At 33.9% G+C, this 14,344-nt stretch overlaps 1 protein-coding gene across 2 annotated transcripts; it reads right to left on the bottom strand.

The window, feature by feature from the left end:
• Positions 1 to 116: 116 nt before the first annotated feature.
• On the bottom strand, positions 117 to 13,982 carry LOC114942949 (uncharacterized). Of its 2 annotated transcripts, none has more exons than XM_029318447.2 (6): positions 13,636 to 13,982; positions 12,091 to 12,136; positions 10,032 to 10,262; positions 6,651 to 9,528; positions 5,933 to 6,164; positions 117 to 5,749 (listed from the first exon to the last, which is right to left on the bottom strand). In XM_029318447.2, exons 1-6 carry the CDS (start codon positions 13,690 to 13,692, stop codon positions 5,741 to 5,743), a joined length of 3,453 nt encoding a protein of 1,150 aa, XP_029174280.1. In that variant the 5' UTR covers positions 13,693 to 13,982; the 3' UTR covers positions 117 to 5,740. The 2 variants fall into 2 exon arrangements, with proteins under 2 accessions (XP_029174280.1, XP_029174281.1); XM_029318448.2 differs by lacking the exon at positions 13,636 to 13,982 and adding an exon at positions 12,290 to 12,466.
• Positions 13,983 to 14,344: the final 362 nt, after the last annotated feature.

Below are 14,344 nucleotides of genomic sequence, written 5' to 3'. Positions count from 1 at the left end.
TTTCTACATAGCTATACTTTTATTTTATAAATATACTAGAATATTACAAATATATAAACTTTTAAAAATATCATTAGAAGTGGATTTGGATTGGAAAAGTAATAAAAACACAAAAGTGTTTTTCAAATTCTTTATTTTTTCTACTTTCTTAGTAAATCAATGACTTCAGCTACTACGGACTGTGTATGAGTTATAATTTATTTTTATGACGCACTATAATAATTTAATCAATTTCCTTCATCTCTTCCTACTTATCCTCTTATGATTACAAAAATTCGAAGTAAATAATTTTATCTTTTTCATGAAATGCATTCTAAAATCTGATATTTAAGCTCCGTTATTACTTATTATTATACTTTACTCTTCTTACGATCTTGCGGGATGGCCTAGAGAGAGTGTGACAATTTTATTATATTAATTTCAGAAAATAAAGACGGTCTTTATACACTTTTCAATCTCTCAGTAACAGAGTTAAAGTCATCTGACAGCGCGTTTTAGAATACTGTGCCTGTTTTACATACTATAGACGTTTTTGTTTGTGAATTATACGAAGTGTATATAAATAGCAATTAATAATTTATTCAAAAAAATTGATATCTAAATTATACTTTTACTTAATGCATTCAAATTGATAAGTGAACTTAATTATGCATTTATTATATAATTTCATGTTTGTAGTAAAAACTCATTTAAGTAAAAAATAAAATTGATTCCTATTTTTAAAATACTACTTATTGTATTAATTTACAGTATACATAATCAGACAATTTTATATAATCCTATAACCAAACCTTATAGATAAAATTTTAAAAAGTCTATAACTATAAATTAAAGGTATATATGTGAAAAATTACTGATAATTTATTTTGAGAATAAAATTTTGCGTGCGTGCCATTAATATACACTTTTTTTAAAATTCTGTAGAGAGGAAAAGAATTTGTTTTTGTGACGGATGACTGCTCTCTTAATTTATGTAAAATTTTTCTAAATATTATCGTATTTCTTTTTTTCGTTACTGACGTACAAGTATAGTCGCAGTGCGAAAGCGCCAGCACTTTGACAATTCCTTCATGTTACAACATGAAGAGAATTTCATTTATTCAATTATTTCATATAACAGATTGTCAAAGGAAATAGATTTACTTATTCGGACATGTGATTCTATTACCTCTAATGAATGTCGCACTTTCCTAATTAAGTACATATTACTGTACGCTAAATAAGACCAGTTAATATAACTGATGACTTTTATCAGATATGAAAAAAGCTATATATCAATGATTCAACTTGGAATAATTTATTCAATGGACCATTAGCTACGCATTTCTCAAATATATCTATTTTCATATCCGATAGAACAAGGGATAAAAGATAACCAGACTTAATTTCTAGTTACGTAATAAATATAAAGCAGTGTGACATGATTGGTAAATGATGAAACTAAAAATATGATGAAATCTGTATCATCGATAGTTTCGAAAATATATACTCCTAAATCGGATTTTAAAAATGTATATATCCTAATGTATTATAAAAATGTACTCACAGAATATAACGGAATCGCTATTATTTAAATATAAAAGTATTTGGAGACACATTTTGAGCGCATTTCATCGTGATAAGTGTTATGTACAATTGAAATTCGCTTTTGCGACATTATTCTTGAATCACAAAAAATAAAAGATTTTAATATATATACTAAGGCTACACCAAAATTATGTACATCGATTACGAATAGAGCACTGGTAATACCCTTTGAAAACTTACTTCTAGTTAATATGTATAATATATGTATATTCAATTTTTTTATTAATCAATGTATATCATTAGTAAATTCTTAGATATGGTTTCTCGTAGCTTAAAAGCTAGCACATGTATTCTAAATATATTTTATAAATATATCGACGCACATTTTATTCTTTCACGAAATATATAACTATACGAATAATTTTCAAAAGATAAAGACTACTTAAGTAGAGTAAAATGTTGCGTTTTAATATAAAGTTGTGAGCAAAACGGTGATAACTGTAACGGTGATAAGGGTAAACGAAACTATAAAAATTCGTCCAAGAATGGATACATGATACTTATTTATCATTTCATCTGTTACTACAGTGCGTTTGGCCATGAAGTTACATATCGAGTTAAAAATATGATCAAATTTTTCATATATATATATTAACGAATATTTGGTCCATAATTTTACCGAACTAGAAGACAATTCCAAGAATGAAATAATGAAAAAATCAGTGGACATGTGCTTAATTTTTAGGCTATGCATAATATATTTATATTATAATTCTTTTGCAGTAAAAATATATTATGACTACAGTATATCGTACTCGATTCTTGACTAGTATGTGTTCATACGAATGACTTTCTATTGTATTTCACACACAATATCAAAATCAAAAAAATTATCTGATCATTAGATTGAGTGATGATAAATTTTGAACTCATCTCATAATTTTCTCTTTCTCTACAGATTTTTTGTGTCGATGTACGTTCGACATAAAAAATCTGTGCAAAAATTAACAAAAATAAGAAAAAACAGAGTGACTCAATAGATTTACATACGTAAGAAAATTTCGCACTCAACATATCCTCGTGCTTAGATGCACAATTTCGCATTCGTTATCGCATACGTATAATATGTGCATGCAAACGCATACATGCAGATCATAGGGTATAATGACGGCTTTATCTTATGAATAAGTTTTTCGAAGATATTACAATCTATGAATTTGAGGCCGTGAAATCCAGATAAAGAGGAATATAAATATTATTTCGTGTACTATTATAATACCTGCGTAAAATATCTAAACGATATCTATATATATACGCAAACTTTGTCGCGAAATTCAATGTTTATCTTCGTATCACTTTCTATAAATCGTTTTGTATACAATATTTCATTAAGGCTGCTACTGTCTATTTAATGTAAGCTATTGATATAGTTACTATACACTTTAAGCAAGACCAAAAGAATATATTCGTTTGCTTGTATTGGTGTTTACAGATGATACTGAATATCTTTCTTGGGGAATGCTTAGTTAGGCAGAAGAAATAAACGCTTTACAAAGGATTGATTTCAAGTTCCGCTTAGGTCTGTACATGTAAATTATACATTTTAGCGCTGCGGAATTATTCCCTACTACTTGTTACATCCACTATTTTTCAGTCTTGTAATAATACTACGCTTTAATACTTTTATAATTTTATGTAAAATCATTGCAAGTGTGTATCTATACATTGTAAAAGAACACTATCTTTTCGATTTAAATTAATGCATATTGCAACAGACTTGTATGGATTTAATATTTTTATAATAATGCATATAGTATGTAGAACACAAGAGCAGTCTAAAGATTTTTCATCTTGTTAGATTTAGCCTAAAAAATGAATCCATATGGATAATTAAAGGAAAATATAACAGATAACATCAGAATATAGCAGCACAAGACAATTTTCACATGGAAAAAGTTTTTACAATCATTTAATATCTAAGAAAATAAATCACTAAACTTTTCTATTTTCTTAGACATCAAAAAAACACAGTAAAATCCTTTTTTTGTATTGTGATACAAAATTACTAATGCTGATGGAATCCATAACTCATCCTACAATATGTATTGTCCCGCAAGTTCAATGTTTATAAATTTTCATCAATGGCCACAACATCTTTGTATCCATGATTTTAATTATTAATTTGATTATTTGCCAGAGATATAGCACGATAAATATAAAACAGAATTCTGTATGTTAGTAATTATATCTCAGTGTATATGAAATAATCTAGATCGGTCTTATAAATGTATAACTCTAAGTTTTTTATTATTGCGTTTAATATCACTATTAATGCTAACTCCCTCAGCATGATATAGCCACTGTGCAATATTATACGAATCATATTTCTTCTCACAAATTTGTAATCTCTTCTCGTGAAAAAAGCAGAATATAGAAGAGTAAAAAACCGAGTAAAAAGAAACGAGAATGGAAGAAGCACAAAATATTATAAATATGCTCATGTATAATATGCATATTCGTTTGAAAAAAATATTAGAAATAATATATATTATAACTATAATATATTTAATATAATTAATATAATTGTGTAAATATATTGTTCAATTTCATACTTTAATCTATTTGTATCTAATACATAAATACGCGACATGTACTACCCTATAATAAAAATAAATATTTTTGGTAAAAGCTTTGTAGAAATAGAGCATATACCATAATCACAATTAAATAATTAAGTATACAAATTATTTTAAGTACAATACAACAATAAATGAAATTAAAATGAGCGAAATAAAGAGATGGCATTGTGTCTTAATTTATATCAAAATATTCTAATGATTTAGTGAAGAAATATTAATAAAGATTGTAAAATATAAATGATTTAAAAAGTTATATGATGTAATAAAAAAATTGTAAACGTTCATTGTATGACAATTATCGAAATAACTAGATCTTTACACTCATTTCGTAATTCTTACTTAAAAATACTTGTTTATAATCTATATATAGTGCCGTCTTTGATTGCCTAGAGACTATGGTGTTTACCATGTGTGTCTCGTTAGAAAGAAGACCATTTAAAGGCTGTAACATTTTATCTTAATCTTTAAAAAATAACTTGTAAGTGTGAAAACCCTGTGAATACTATGCGACTGAATATATTCAGTGCATTTTTTTAGTTGTACAGAATGTGGATAGATAATATTTCAACCAGTACAAACAAATGTTTAATCGTATCTTTTCTAAACGAGACGAGAGTTCTTAAAACTTTACAGCACATTATAATCGACTACAATTGTGATATCTTCGATGCTTTGTAAATTTCTTATATTGGAGTATATTTCCCATTATTTTCCTATTTAATAAACAATTTTTTTCTTCCTATCTTTTTAAAATCTAGAAAAAAATACAAATTAATATTAAATTAATATCAAATTTTGATGAAATCTAAAAGGGATATGCGAGTTAAAGCTATTTGATTCGAGGTATTACAATTCTGTTGATTATTATGAGCTCTGATGTCACATTGATCGACCCATAAAATTTCAAGAACTCTGACTTGAAATCTCTAAGAGTTATTAATCTCATTCAATTTTTTTTCGAAAATGACTGTACAATAGTCTATATAGAAGTATACTCATACAAAATAAGAAAGTATTTAAAAAACGATATACTCATATAAAGTATACAATGCATATCTTTTACATCCTAGGGCAGGATTTTTACTATACAAACTATTAGTTTCTTATTGAGCATATTTTAGAAATTGTTTGAGTCGTTGTAGGAATTGTTTGATTACTGACATTATTTCAACTATACGCTAGTACCTAGATTTCTGCATAAATTTCTGTCTTTTTTACATTTTTCTTTTTTTATTTTGATTGTGCTTTTTAGAGGAAGACTTTTACGAAAACATCAATAAAAGGAATATTTTATTTGATTAAAGAGTGCTTTCGTGTTCTTAGAATTATGAATTTTTGATTGTTATTCGATACGTTCATTTGGCATATTATATTACGATATCGGCATGTGGCGAATAATCATCGTAGATAGAATAGTTCGAAATTAATCCCAGATATCCGCGTATAGTGTAAATAGTCACAATGCCCCAATTATAATTTCTACCGTTGAAATACTCATTCTTACTCATCTTGTTTGGAATTCCTAGGAACTTCAAGTTTTTAAACTCTTTTTTTCCCAAACAATATTATTACATTCAAGCTTCCTGTAATAAGGGAAAATAAGATGTAAGTATTGTTCACCAAAAAATGTTACGGAAGCAAGAGTATATTTTGAAATGTAAATTATTGCTTCTTTTAAGTATCGAAAAAGTTATTTTTGCAGAGTTTTTGATGTTATACACATTCAATTTGTTACTGTTTATCATTTATAACGTCGTAATACTTACTTCGGGGAACAGAAAGTGTTCACGAGTAGGTTGCGGTTGCTCGAACGGTGAGCTGCTCATGTAACCAGGTGATGGTGACTCGCTCTTTTCTAAGACTGGAGTGATATTTGCATAATTAGCAGATGCCGTTGTGAGAATCCGTCCCTGCTCTACCAAGATACTTCGATCAATTTTATAGTATTCCTTTCCGCTACGAGGTCGAAGAGTGGTTGCTACTGCTCTGCCTCCTAATCTGTATATATAATCATATGTTTTCACATCAATCATATAAATAAAATAACTAATTTATTAGATAGAGTAATTAATATATTTATATATAATTTTATTAATTCATATATATATATATAGTTATAGATAGAAATTGAATTAAAACAATAATTCTTTATAAAACAAGCTCTCTCACTGTTCATGCAATTAAAATATTCAAACAAATTAAAATAAATTGTAAATGGAATATATGATAAAACATTTGATTTTTGATTCTACAATTTAATTATAAAAATATTTTAATTGGAAAATAATGATGTATTCTTATGTCAAATTAAATTAATTCATTTAAGAAATCATAGTAATTTTAATTAAAAACAGTATGTATATAAGTTCGAAGAATGTTATGTAATTTTGTATCTCGATAGTTGTATTAAATTAAAAGATGAGAAGGTCAAAATAAATTTTTACAAGACTCGTAATAAAAATGGTTACATATGGAAAATCTTACCTCAGACTATCGGGTGTATCGGATGAAGAGTGTGACGACAGCGACAAGGTTTCAATATAATCCGACATGTCGGAAGTACCACTGCTGGTACTTCTAGAATCGATGTAGGGTGTATTCGAGACTTCGCCGGGACTGTTGAAGCCCTTCGCGGCCTTCGGCAAACACGTTGGTATGTCGGCCTCGGCCGACGAGGATTTCGTCGGTATCTTGATTTTTTGAAACTGAAAGGAGATTTCGCGAAGAGGATCGCTGGACTTGGACTTCCTCGGCAGACTGCTGTGATAACAGGTGGGCGGCGGACTCTTGCGACAGACTTGCGACAACATATTCGGCTTTATCGCCGAAGCCGGAGGTCCTGACAACTCGTATTCGACAAATTCCGCGGTTCGGTGACTCAAGGAGCCGGTGGAGACGCCGGAATCGTTGCTACTCGACGAGTCTCTGTTGTGACCGGTCTTGGATGGCACGGACGACGAACGTCGGATCTTGATGAACGACGGCTGAGGAGACGCAATTCCAGTCGTCAACGTCGTCTGCCCGTTCTCCTGACTGCTGCTACTGCTACTCTTGCTTTCGGAGTTCACGCACGAATTGTGCGACTCGCCGGTTATCAGAGAGTTCTTGTCCGCTTCGCTCGAACATTTGTGGATGGTAAGCGTGGACGGAAAGGTGTGACTCTCGTCGTCCAGATAATGCGCGGATTCGGCGGAGTAGGAACGTTTCCTGAGAAGTATGTTTACGCTGCCACCGCCGGATTCCGCGACGTTACCCGTGTCCAAGTAACGACGCCTGAGATACGGGCTGGATAACATCGCCGAACCTGGGACACGGTACTCCGAGTCGGAGCGCTTCTTGTTTCCCTCAAGCAACGTGGAGCCCGATAATGTCGGGTTGCTGGAACTCTTAATGCCGCTGCAGAGCCTGGACAAGATCTCCTTGGAGCAAGCATTGTGAATCGGTTGCATCGGTAAGTAACTAGGGAATGGTTTCTTCGGCGTTTGCTTGTCCGGATCCATAATCAAGTAATCGTCTTCCCTTTCCTTCGCGTGACCGCATTTTTCGCAAACCTTGGTAACGTTATCGCCGGCCGGAACTTCAGGCGCCGGTTCCTTCAACTGGTCCGCGAATTTCTCAATCTCTTCTTGCGAGATACTGCTCTTGGTTAGTACATCCTTGCTGTTTTCATAATGTTCAAGCGATTGCGAAAAATCTATATTCACGTAATTCGCCTGCTTCGATTCCGGTTGCGTGTCTATCACTGGCTCGACGTTCTCGTAATTGTTCGACTTGCTTGTCGCGGCGCAACTACAGTTTTCCTCCGTAGCCTTCTCGTCGATCGATTCGGTTTTATTCATCCTTTTAGCGGTTGCATAAATGGCAACTTCCCCGCTGGCGTTCACCACTGGCATCTTACCTTCACCCGAGAGCTTCACGGGATGCACCGTGACACCGGTGGGCTCGATTCCCGCGCCGCGTCGACAATAAGGCAGGACGAAGCCGGCCCAGCTCATAACATTGTGACAAGGACATCCCGAGGATCTGGGCGATTGGACTGTGAGTTTCGCGGGGCATCCGCATCCTTGCAGGACCACGGCCTGCGGCACCTGAGGCGTGTCGTAATTGGGGTAAGTTTTCGGCAGGGTGAGACACTCTTTTATTTTTCTCGGCGTGTCGTAATACTGTTCCGGTTGCGGACCTTGCTCTAGCAACATGTGATGACCTAGAATGGTTTTCGGAATGTCGTAGTTCTCATAGGGTCCCGCGCCGCCGCGAGTCACGACCTGCTGCGACTGTTGCTGAGGCTGCTGGGTTTGTTGGGGCTTCAAAGTGTGTACGCAAGTTTGTTGTTGTTCGGTTGGCAGTGGCATCGGCGGTTTCTTAGGCTTCTTGGCAGTGACGGATTGATTGCTGGCTGTTGCTGGCAACGATGGCGGTTGGGACGGTTTCGGCGGTCTCGGTGGCAACGCGCTCGGGCTCGGTGACATTCGACGAGCCGTCGTCGTCTGCTGTGCCGTCTGAGACTGGGCGGTTTTCGATTGCGCGCACTGGCACTCGATCTGCTGCGAGCTGGAGTAATCGCTGTCGTGACTACTACTGCTGTAAGAGGACAGCGAGAGTCGATCGAAAGTACGGGGTTGCAAATGACATCCTAGATTGTTCAACGTACTGGCGGCTGGGCTGCTTATGCCGCTCATAGTGGTGGTAATCAAAGTAGACGATTTTGAGACGGTGCCGAGTTTACTGATGCAACTGGCGCATCTCTCCAGGCCAGTTGCACCTTGACGAGTGAGCGAACAGCTGCGCCACTCACCGCTGGTCTGCTGATCGGGTAGTTCTGATATCGACATGGTGTCCCTGTAGTCGCCATCGAGTTCCGCTGTCTGTTGTCTGCTTTCCGCGGACGACCAATATGGCGAGTTCTCGTTCTTGCAGCTGTCGCATTGGTCTTCGTAAGTCGACGTCGAGTACAAGACGGCCGAGGGGAAAAAATCGCTGGCTCTGGTCTCTGCGCGAGAACATTGACGTCGTCCAGGACTGTCTTGCGTGGTCAATTGTTCTCTACCGAGGGGCGATCGTTTCTTCGTAGTGAGCTTGCCCTCGGCCGCCAATTGCAGCGTCTTGACTATGTCGTCTCCCTGATCGGTTATCAGAACGTGCAGCCCTTCGCCTCGACCGCATCTGGAACCGCCCTCGAAGCAGAATCTACCCTCCACCACGCCGTATCGTCGGAGATGCGCGATCTCCCATATACCGACGAGCCGCGGTGGCACGCCGATGGTGATGCAGAAACGACTGTCCTGAATGTGTAAGTGAGCCGGCCCATTAGTGAACTTCGCCTTTGACGGTACCGAGGAGATGAGTATCAAGAATTGCTGATCTGTTGGGCAAAGTTGGCGAATTAAATATACAAGGTACGAGAACTTTTTCAAACTTATACTTTATGCATTCCTAGAACTCTCTGCATAGGATTCTGTATAACTACGTATAATATATGCTTTCCTCTCTCTCTTTCTTTTTTTCTCGCTAATATACAGGGTGTCCCAACTTTACTGTACCATCCGTTTATGGGAGACTCCTAAGGTTATTTGGAGGCGATTTTTCCTCAGCGAAAATGTTGAGTAACTAAGCCTTAAATTAAAAAATGCTATTGAAGTAAACTTTACTTGAAATTTACTAAAAAATGTAATTTTGCTAATAATTTATTTTCACAAGGCTTAGTTTACAAAAAAGCTTTTATTTTCAATCGTTTATAACTCGAAAATTATTGGACACTTTTGCTGAGGAAGAATTGTCTCCAAATTCCAAATGGCCTCAAGAATTTCCTATTAACATGTGGTATAATAAGTCTGGGACACTCTGTATACTTTGCGTGCAATTTACCTTCGCCCAAGTTATTCGAGATCTTAACTTGCCACTGTATCAATCGCTCTCGCGTGTCAAACGCGAGAACGACTGTCACATCCTGGCAAATTATAGCGATTGTATTGGACTCCTTGTCAAGCGTAAAACCGCTCTCCACGCCCAGAAAATGTTGCAAGCTCAAAGACGCTTTCGTTTGGCCTTGCTTGTAACGATCCTTACTGTCCCCATACAGTTGTAAATGCAAGCAATCTGTTGACGGAAGAAAAAGAATACTCATTTACTTCACATATGTTTTAAGAATGCGAGTTCAATTGTGAAATCATATAAGGCAAAACTTTTCTATGTTTCCTTTTTCCTTTTATTTTCTTTTTCTTGAACTGGAATTTTTAACATATGTAAATAATTTTTTTTCTCAGTGTTCTTTGTTAAGTAAGCTGTTTAATAATTTCAAGTCATTGTTTTAACAAGTTTGTAACTTTTGATAAAATTATGATATAATTATTTCTGCTCTTTTTAAAAAATGATAACTAGTGAATTTTAAGAAAGAAATACATAAAGATTGAAAAAAATAATTTCCAAATATTTCAACACCAATTTCTTATGTTTAACATTTTTAAATTTAAAACATATATATACAAAGATTATTTTATATAACTTAACGTGTGTTCAAGAAATTATCTATTTTCTTTAAATAAAAATATTTTCATATTTTAGTTTTTTCAAGTGTACTTGTCCTTTTAATATTACATAATATTTCTAATTTTTTGCAAATTTTATTTTCCAAATTAGCAAATTAGAGAAGATTGTTTCTTATGCCGTACATGTATATAACGCATATACTTGATGTTTATTCACATGTATAAATGTAAACAAAAGGTATTCATACGTTCATTGTGTATACATATTATTAATTTATGATAAACCCAACACATTTCCGATACACAGAAATGAATTTTACATATGCTGCGTTTATTCTCTCTCCCTCTCTCTCTCTCTCCTTCGTTAACTTCTACCTAAGAAAAATTTATGAAGCACGAAGACCCTTAGTTCTAAAATATCCTCAAGTTATAGGGATCACGTATTAATGGTTATTGCCAGGAGCAAAGCTGTTCTCGGAAATTTTTTGTTGCTTCAAGCAACCAATCTGTAACAGATGTAGCAGCTGCCACCCCAGGAAGGTCTAAAGGGAAAGACTCTTTGTACTGATAACAAGCAGGAAGGGTCCCTTTAAAGAGAGAGAGAAAGAGAAGTGAAAATAATTAACTTTTCGGCTACAAATTCTATAGCAATTTGTAACACATGGAATGCAGAAATCCGTAACAATTTCCCCCGATGGCTATAGTTCATTTTGAGCAAGATGCATATTAAACAATTACGCGAACGATCGATATCTCGACTGTATTAAATTGCTAATTAACAAGCTTTTTAATTACGTGCGCTCGAACCTTATTGGGAAATATTATGTATGTATATACAATATATACATATATATATATAAAACTTGTTATATATATTCTATAATAATGTTATTATATGATATGTGTGCGAAAACGAAGCAGTTATTGCATTTCCGTTATAACGATGTTTCGAGTTTATTTTGCTTATCCTCATAAAGAGATGGTTGATGATGTTCCATTTTTATGAATATATTAGCTCATAACAAGCTCTCTCTAGAGCGAAATTTGTTTTTCTGCAACAAATTTCATATTTTCTTAATTATAAAATCACAAAACAAAAAATCTATCTTAGGAAATGTAGTATGCACAGTTTGCAAGCAGATATGAAGCACAGAGTCTATTATGCAAATTGCCAGATACTACCGTATCAACATGATAACAGAGAGGCAAAAAGTAGGAAAGCTTCGAGAATATATAATGTTTCCTGTTTATTATCTCGCTATATTCTTCTTCTCTCTTCCTCTTTCTCACTCTGATAAGATGTAATACAAATGCGATACACAATGATATGCATATTTTTTACACGTACGTCTTTGATACAATCTTATCTAATTGGCAGTAATAACAAATTATTATTCTTTTTATAATAAAATAAAAAATAATTAAAAAATTCACTTTACCTGCTACTGGCGATAATTTTCGCATAACACACCATCTTGACTTCCACTGTAAAATAAATTATACTTCTTAAAAATATATTATTAATATATATTTATTTTATTAATAATAATTATGATAAAAATTATATGGTACATTTCGAAAAGTGATATATTCGTTTCGAGTGATCAAAGTACACGAAAAAGAGCCTTTTTTAAATACCTTATTCTACCACTCTCTTTTTATAGACTTGGATTAGCTACTTCCCTGTAGTACGTCCTTAAATAATGTAATCCCGCCAACCTCCCACAATAATGTAATTTTTCCAAATTGGATTTTCATTTTTTAGACGTAATCAGATTTCCTCCATTTCAAACATAATTTCTTTTATTAAAAGACGAACTGCAGTATAAATACATAAATAATCAAAATTATTAAAATAATATCTAAATAATGATAATCAAAGATTTATATGCACGTTATAATTATTTTTTATAATGTATTAGTTGAACAAAGATTATGTTAAAATTCTTAATTTTTTCTACAAAATGTTAAAAGAAATAAGATCTTACTATCAGTATAAATATAAAAACATTTCTGATAACAGAGATGATAATATATCTACATCTTGATATGATATAAAATTATATATAAGAATTCACAATTATTATTTATGTATTATTTTTATATTTGAAAAATATCTTTATAAAATACTGAGACAAGAAATATTTTTATTACAAAATACTACATATAAAAATAAAAAATTGAATACACATAAGATACAAAAATATTACACAAAACATTTATTAAAAATATTTTTTAACAATTTTTCGTTTAATTTTTATGCATAATTATTAATGCTTCGATAAAACTTTCTTAATTTTTATTGAATGCAATCGTTAATTACTATAAATAAAATAATTACTATATATATACATATAAAACCAAATATATTTGTATAATAAATTTTAAGCTTTTCATTTTTAAATAAATAATTGCAAAAATAGGATATGTTATTATACCGCAATTGTAAAATTTAAACCATGCATGCATATTGTTTTGTTTTAAAAAATTAAATCTGACAGCCCCCTATACGATTCTGCTATTGTCGCGCATCTTTTCCGGGCCATCCTATATAAACGCTCGCAAGTTAAACGAGCCACCGGCGTCGTGCAAAGTACACATATACACGCTACAAACCACCCCGTAATCGTTACATAATTTTTATTACGAATGAGAAGAAAGTCGTGCGTAGGGCTCAGGTGATTCCCATGGATGAACGTCGCGCGAGCACGCGTTTGACATTTGCGAGTGACGCAGCGTGGCCTGTCAAACGGAGGCGTCGCTAAGATAAGATTCGCAAAATTGCGAAGATACGCTCGTGACGATTATCGCAGGGTGAGAATGAGAAAATGGAGCGTTCGCGCGCGCGCGATTTTTCTGCTCTCGGTGTCGCATTCTTGATATTCGCGAAAAATATATATATATATATATATATATTAAATGTCATATATATATAGACATACACAGACACACGCATAAGCTACACAACAATCGGAGAGACTCACCTTCTTGCCGTCGCGAAATTTCACGTTTCCCTCGATAATACAACTGTTATCCACCATTGTAGAGGCCCGGAGCTCCGGTTACCGCACGCTGCTTCGTGATATTTTTCTCATTACCGCGTTCGATCTGCCGAGCTTCCGCGACGCGACACCATTTGCGGCACCCGGCGACCGCACCGTGCGCTGTCCTTCCTTTTTTTCTCCTCTCCTTCTTCCGCTACGGAGACGGACGGGAATCACTGCAGCACCGAGAATCACGCGGCAAAATCCATACTGCGAGAGCGATCAGTCCCGTGCACCGACTGCCATCTTGACGTTGTCGCCTTGCTACGCGCACTGGCGCGTTTCTCTCAGTTCTTCATCTCGCGCGAGAAACACCTACGCGCCGATCCGCGCGCCACTTGGCGGAGGACGCGAGAAACGAGTCGCGGAAGAAGCGCCAATTTCAAATGTCCGAGCAGAATTTTCGCACAATTTATTTCGTTTCTTTCTTCGACATTAAAAAAATTATTTTTCAAATTCTAATTAAAATACGCATTGAGATATTTGTATAATAATAAATTTATATACGAATTTTTCAATTTATTAGGAAAATGTAAATTATTTTAAAATTAGTTAGATATAAATATATGAGATAAATGTAAAAATTTATTTTAAATAAAATTAAGATAATTTTGTTTTAAATATATCACCTAGATAAAAGATAAAATTA

The sequence above is a fragment of the Nylanderia fulva genome, unplaced genomic scaffold (genome assembly GCF_048542155.1).
Source record: "Nylanderia fulva isolate GAGA-0341 unplaced genomic scaffold, ASM4854215v1 Scaffold2, whole genome shotgun sequence".
Classification (NCBI taxonomy): Eukaryota; Metazoa; Arthropoda; class Insecta; order Hymenoptera; family Formicidae; genus Nylanderia; species Nylanderia fulva.
The sequence above is the reverse complement of the archived record's forward strand: the minus strand, read 5'-3'. Positions and strand labels throughout refer to the sequence as shown.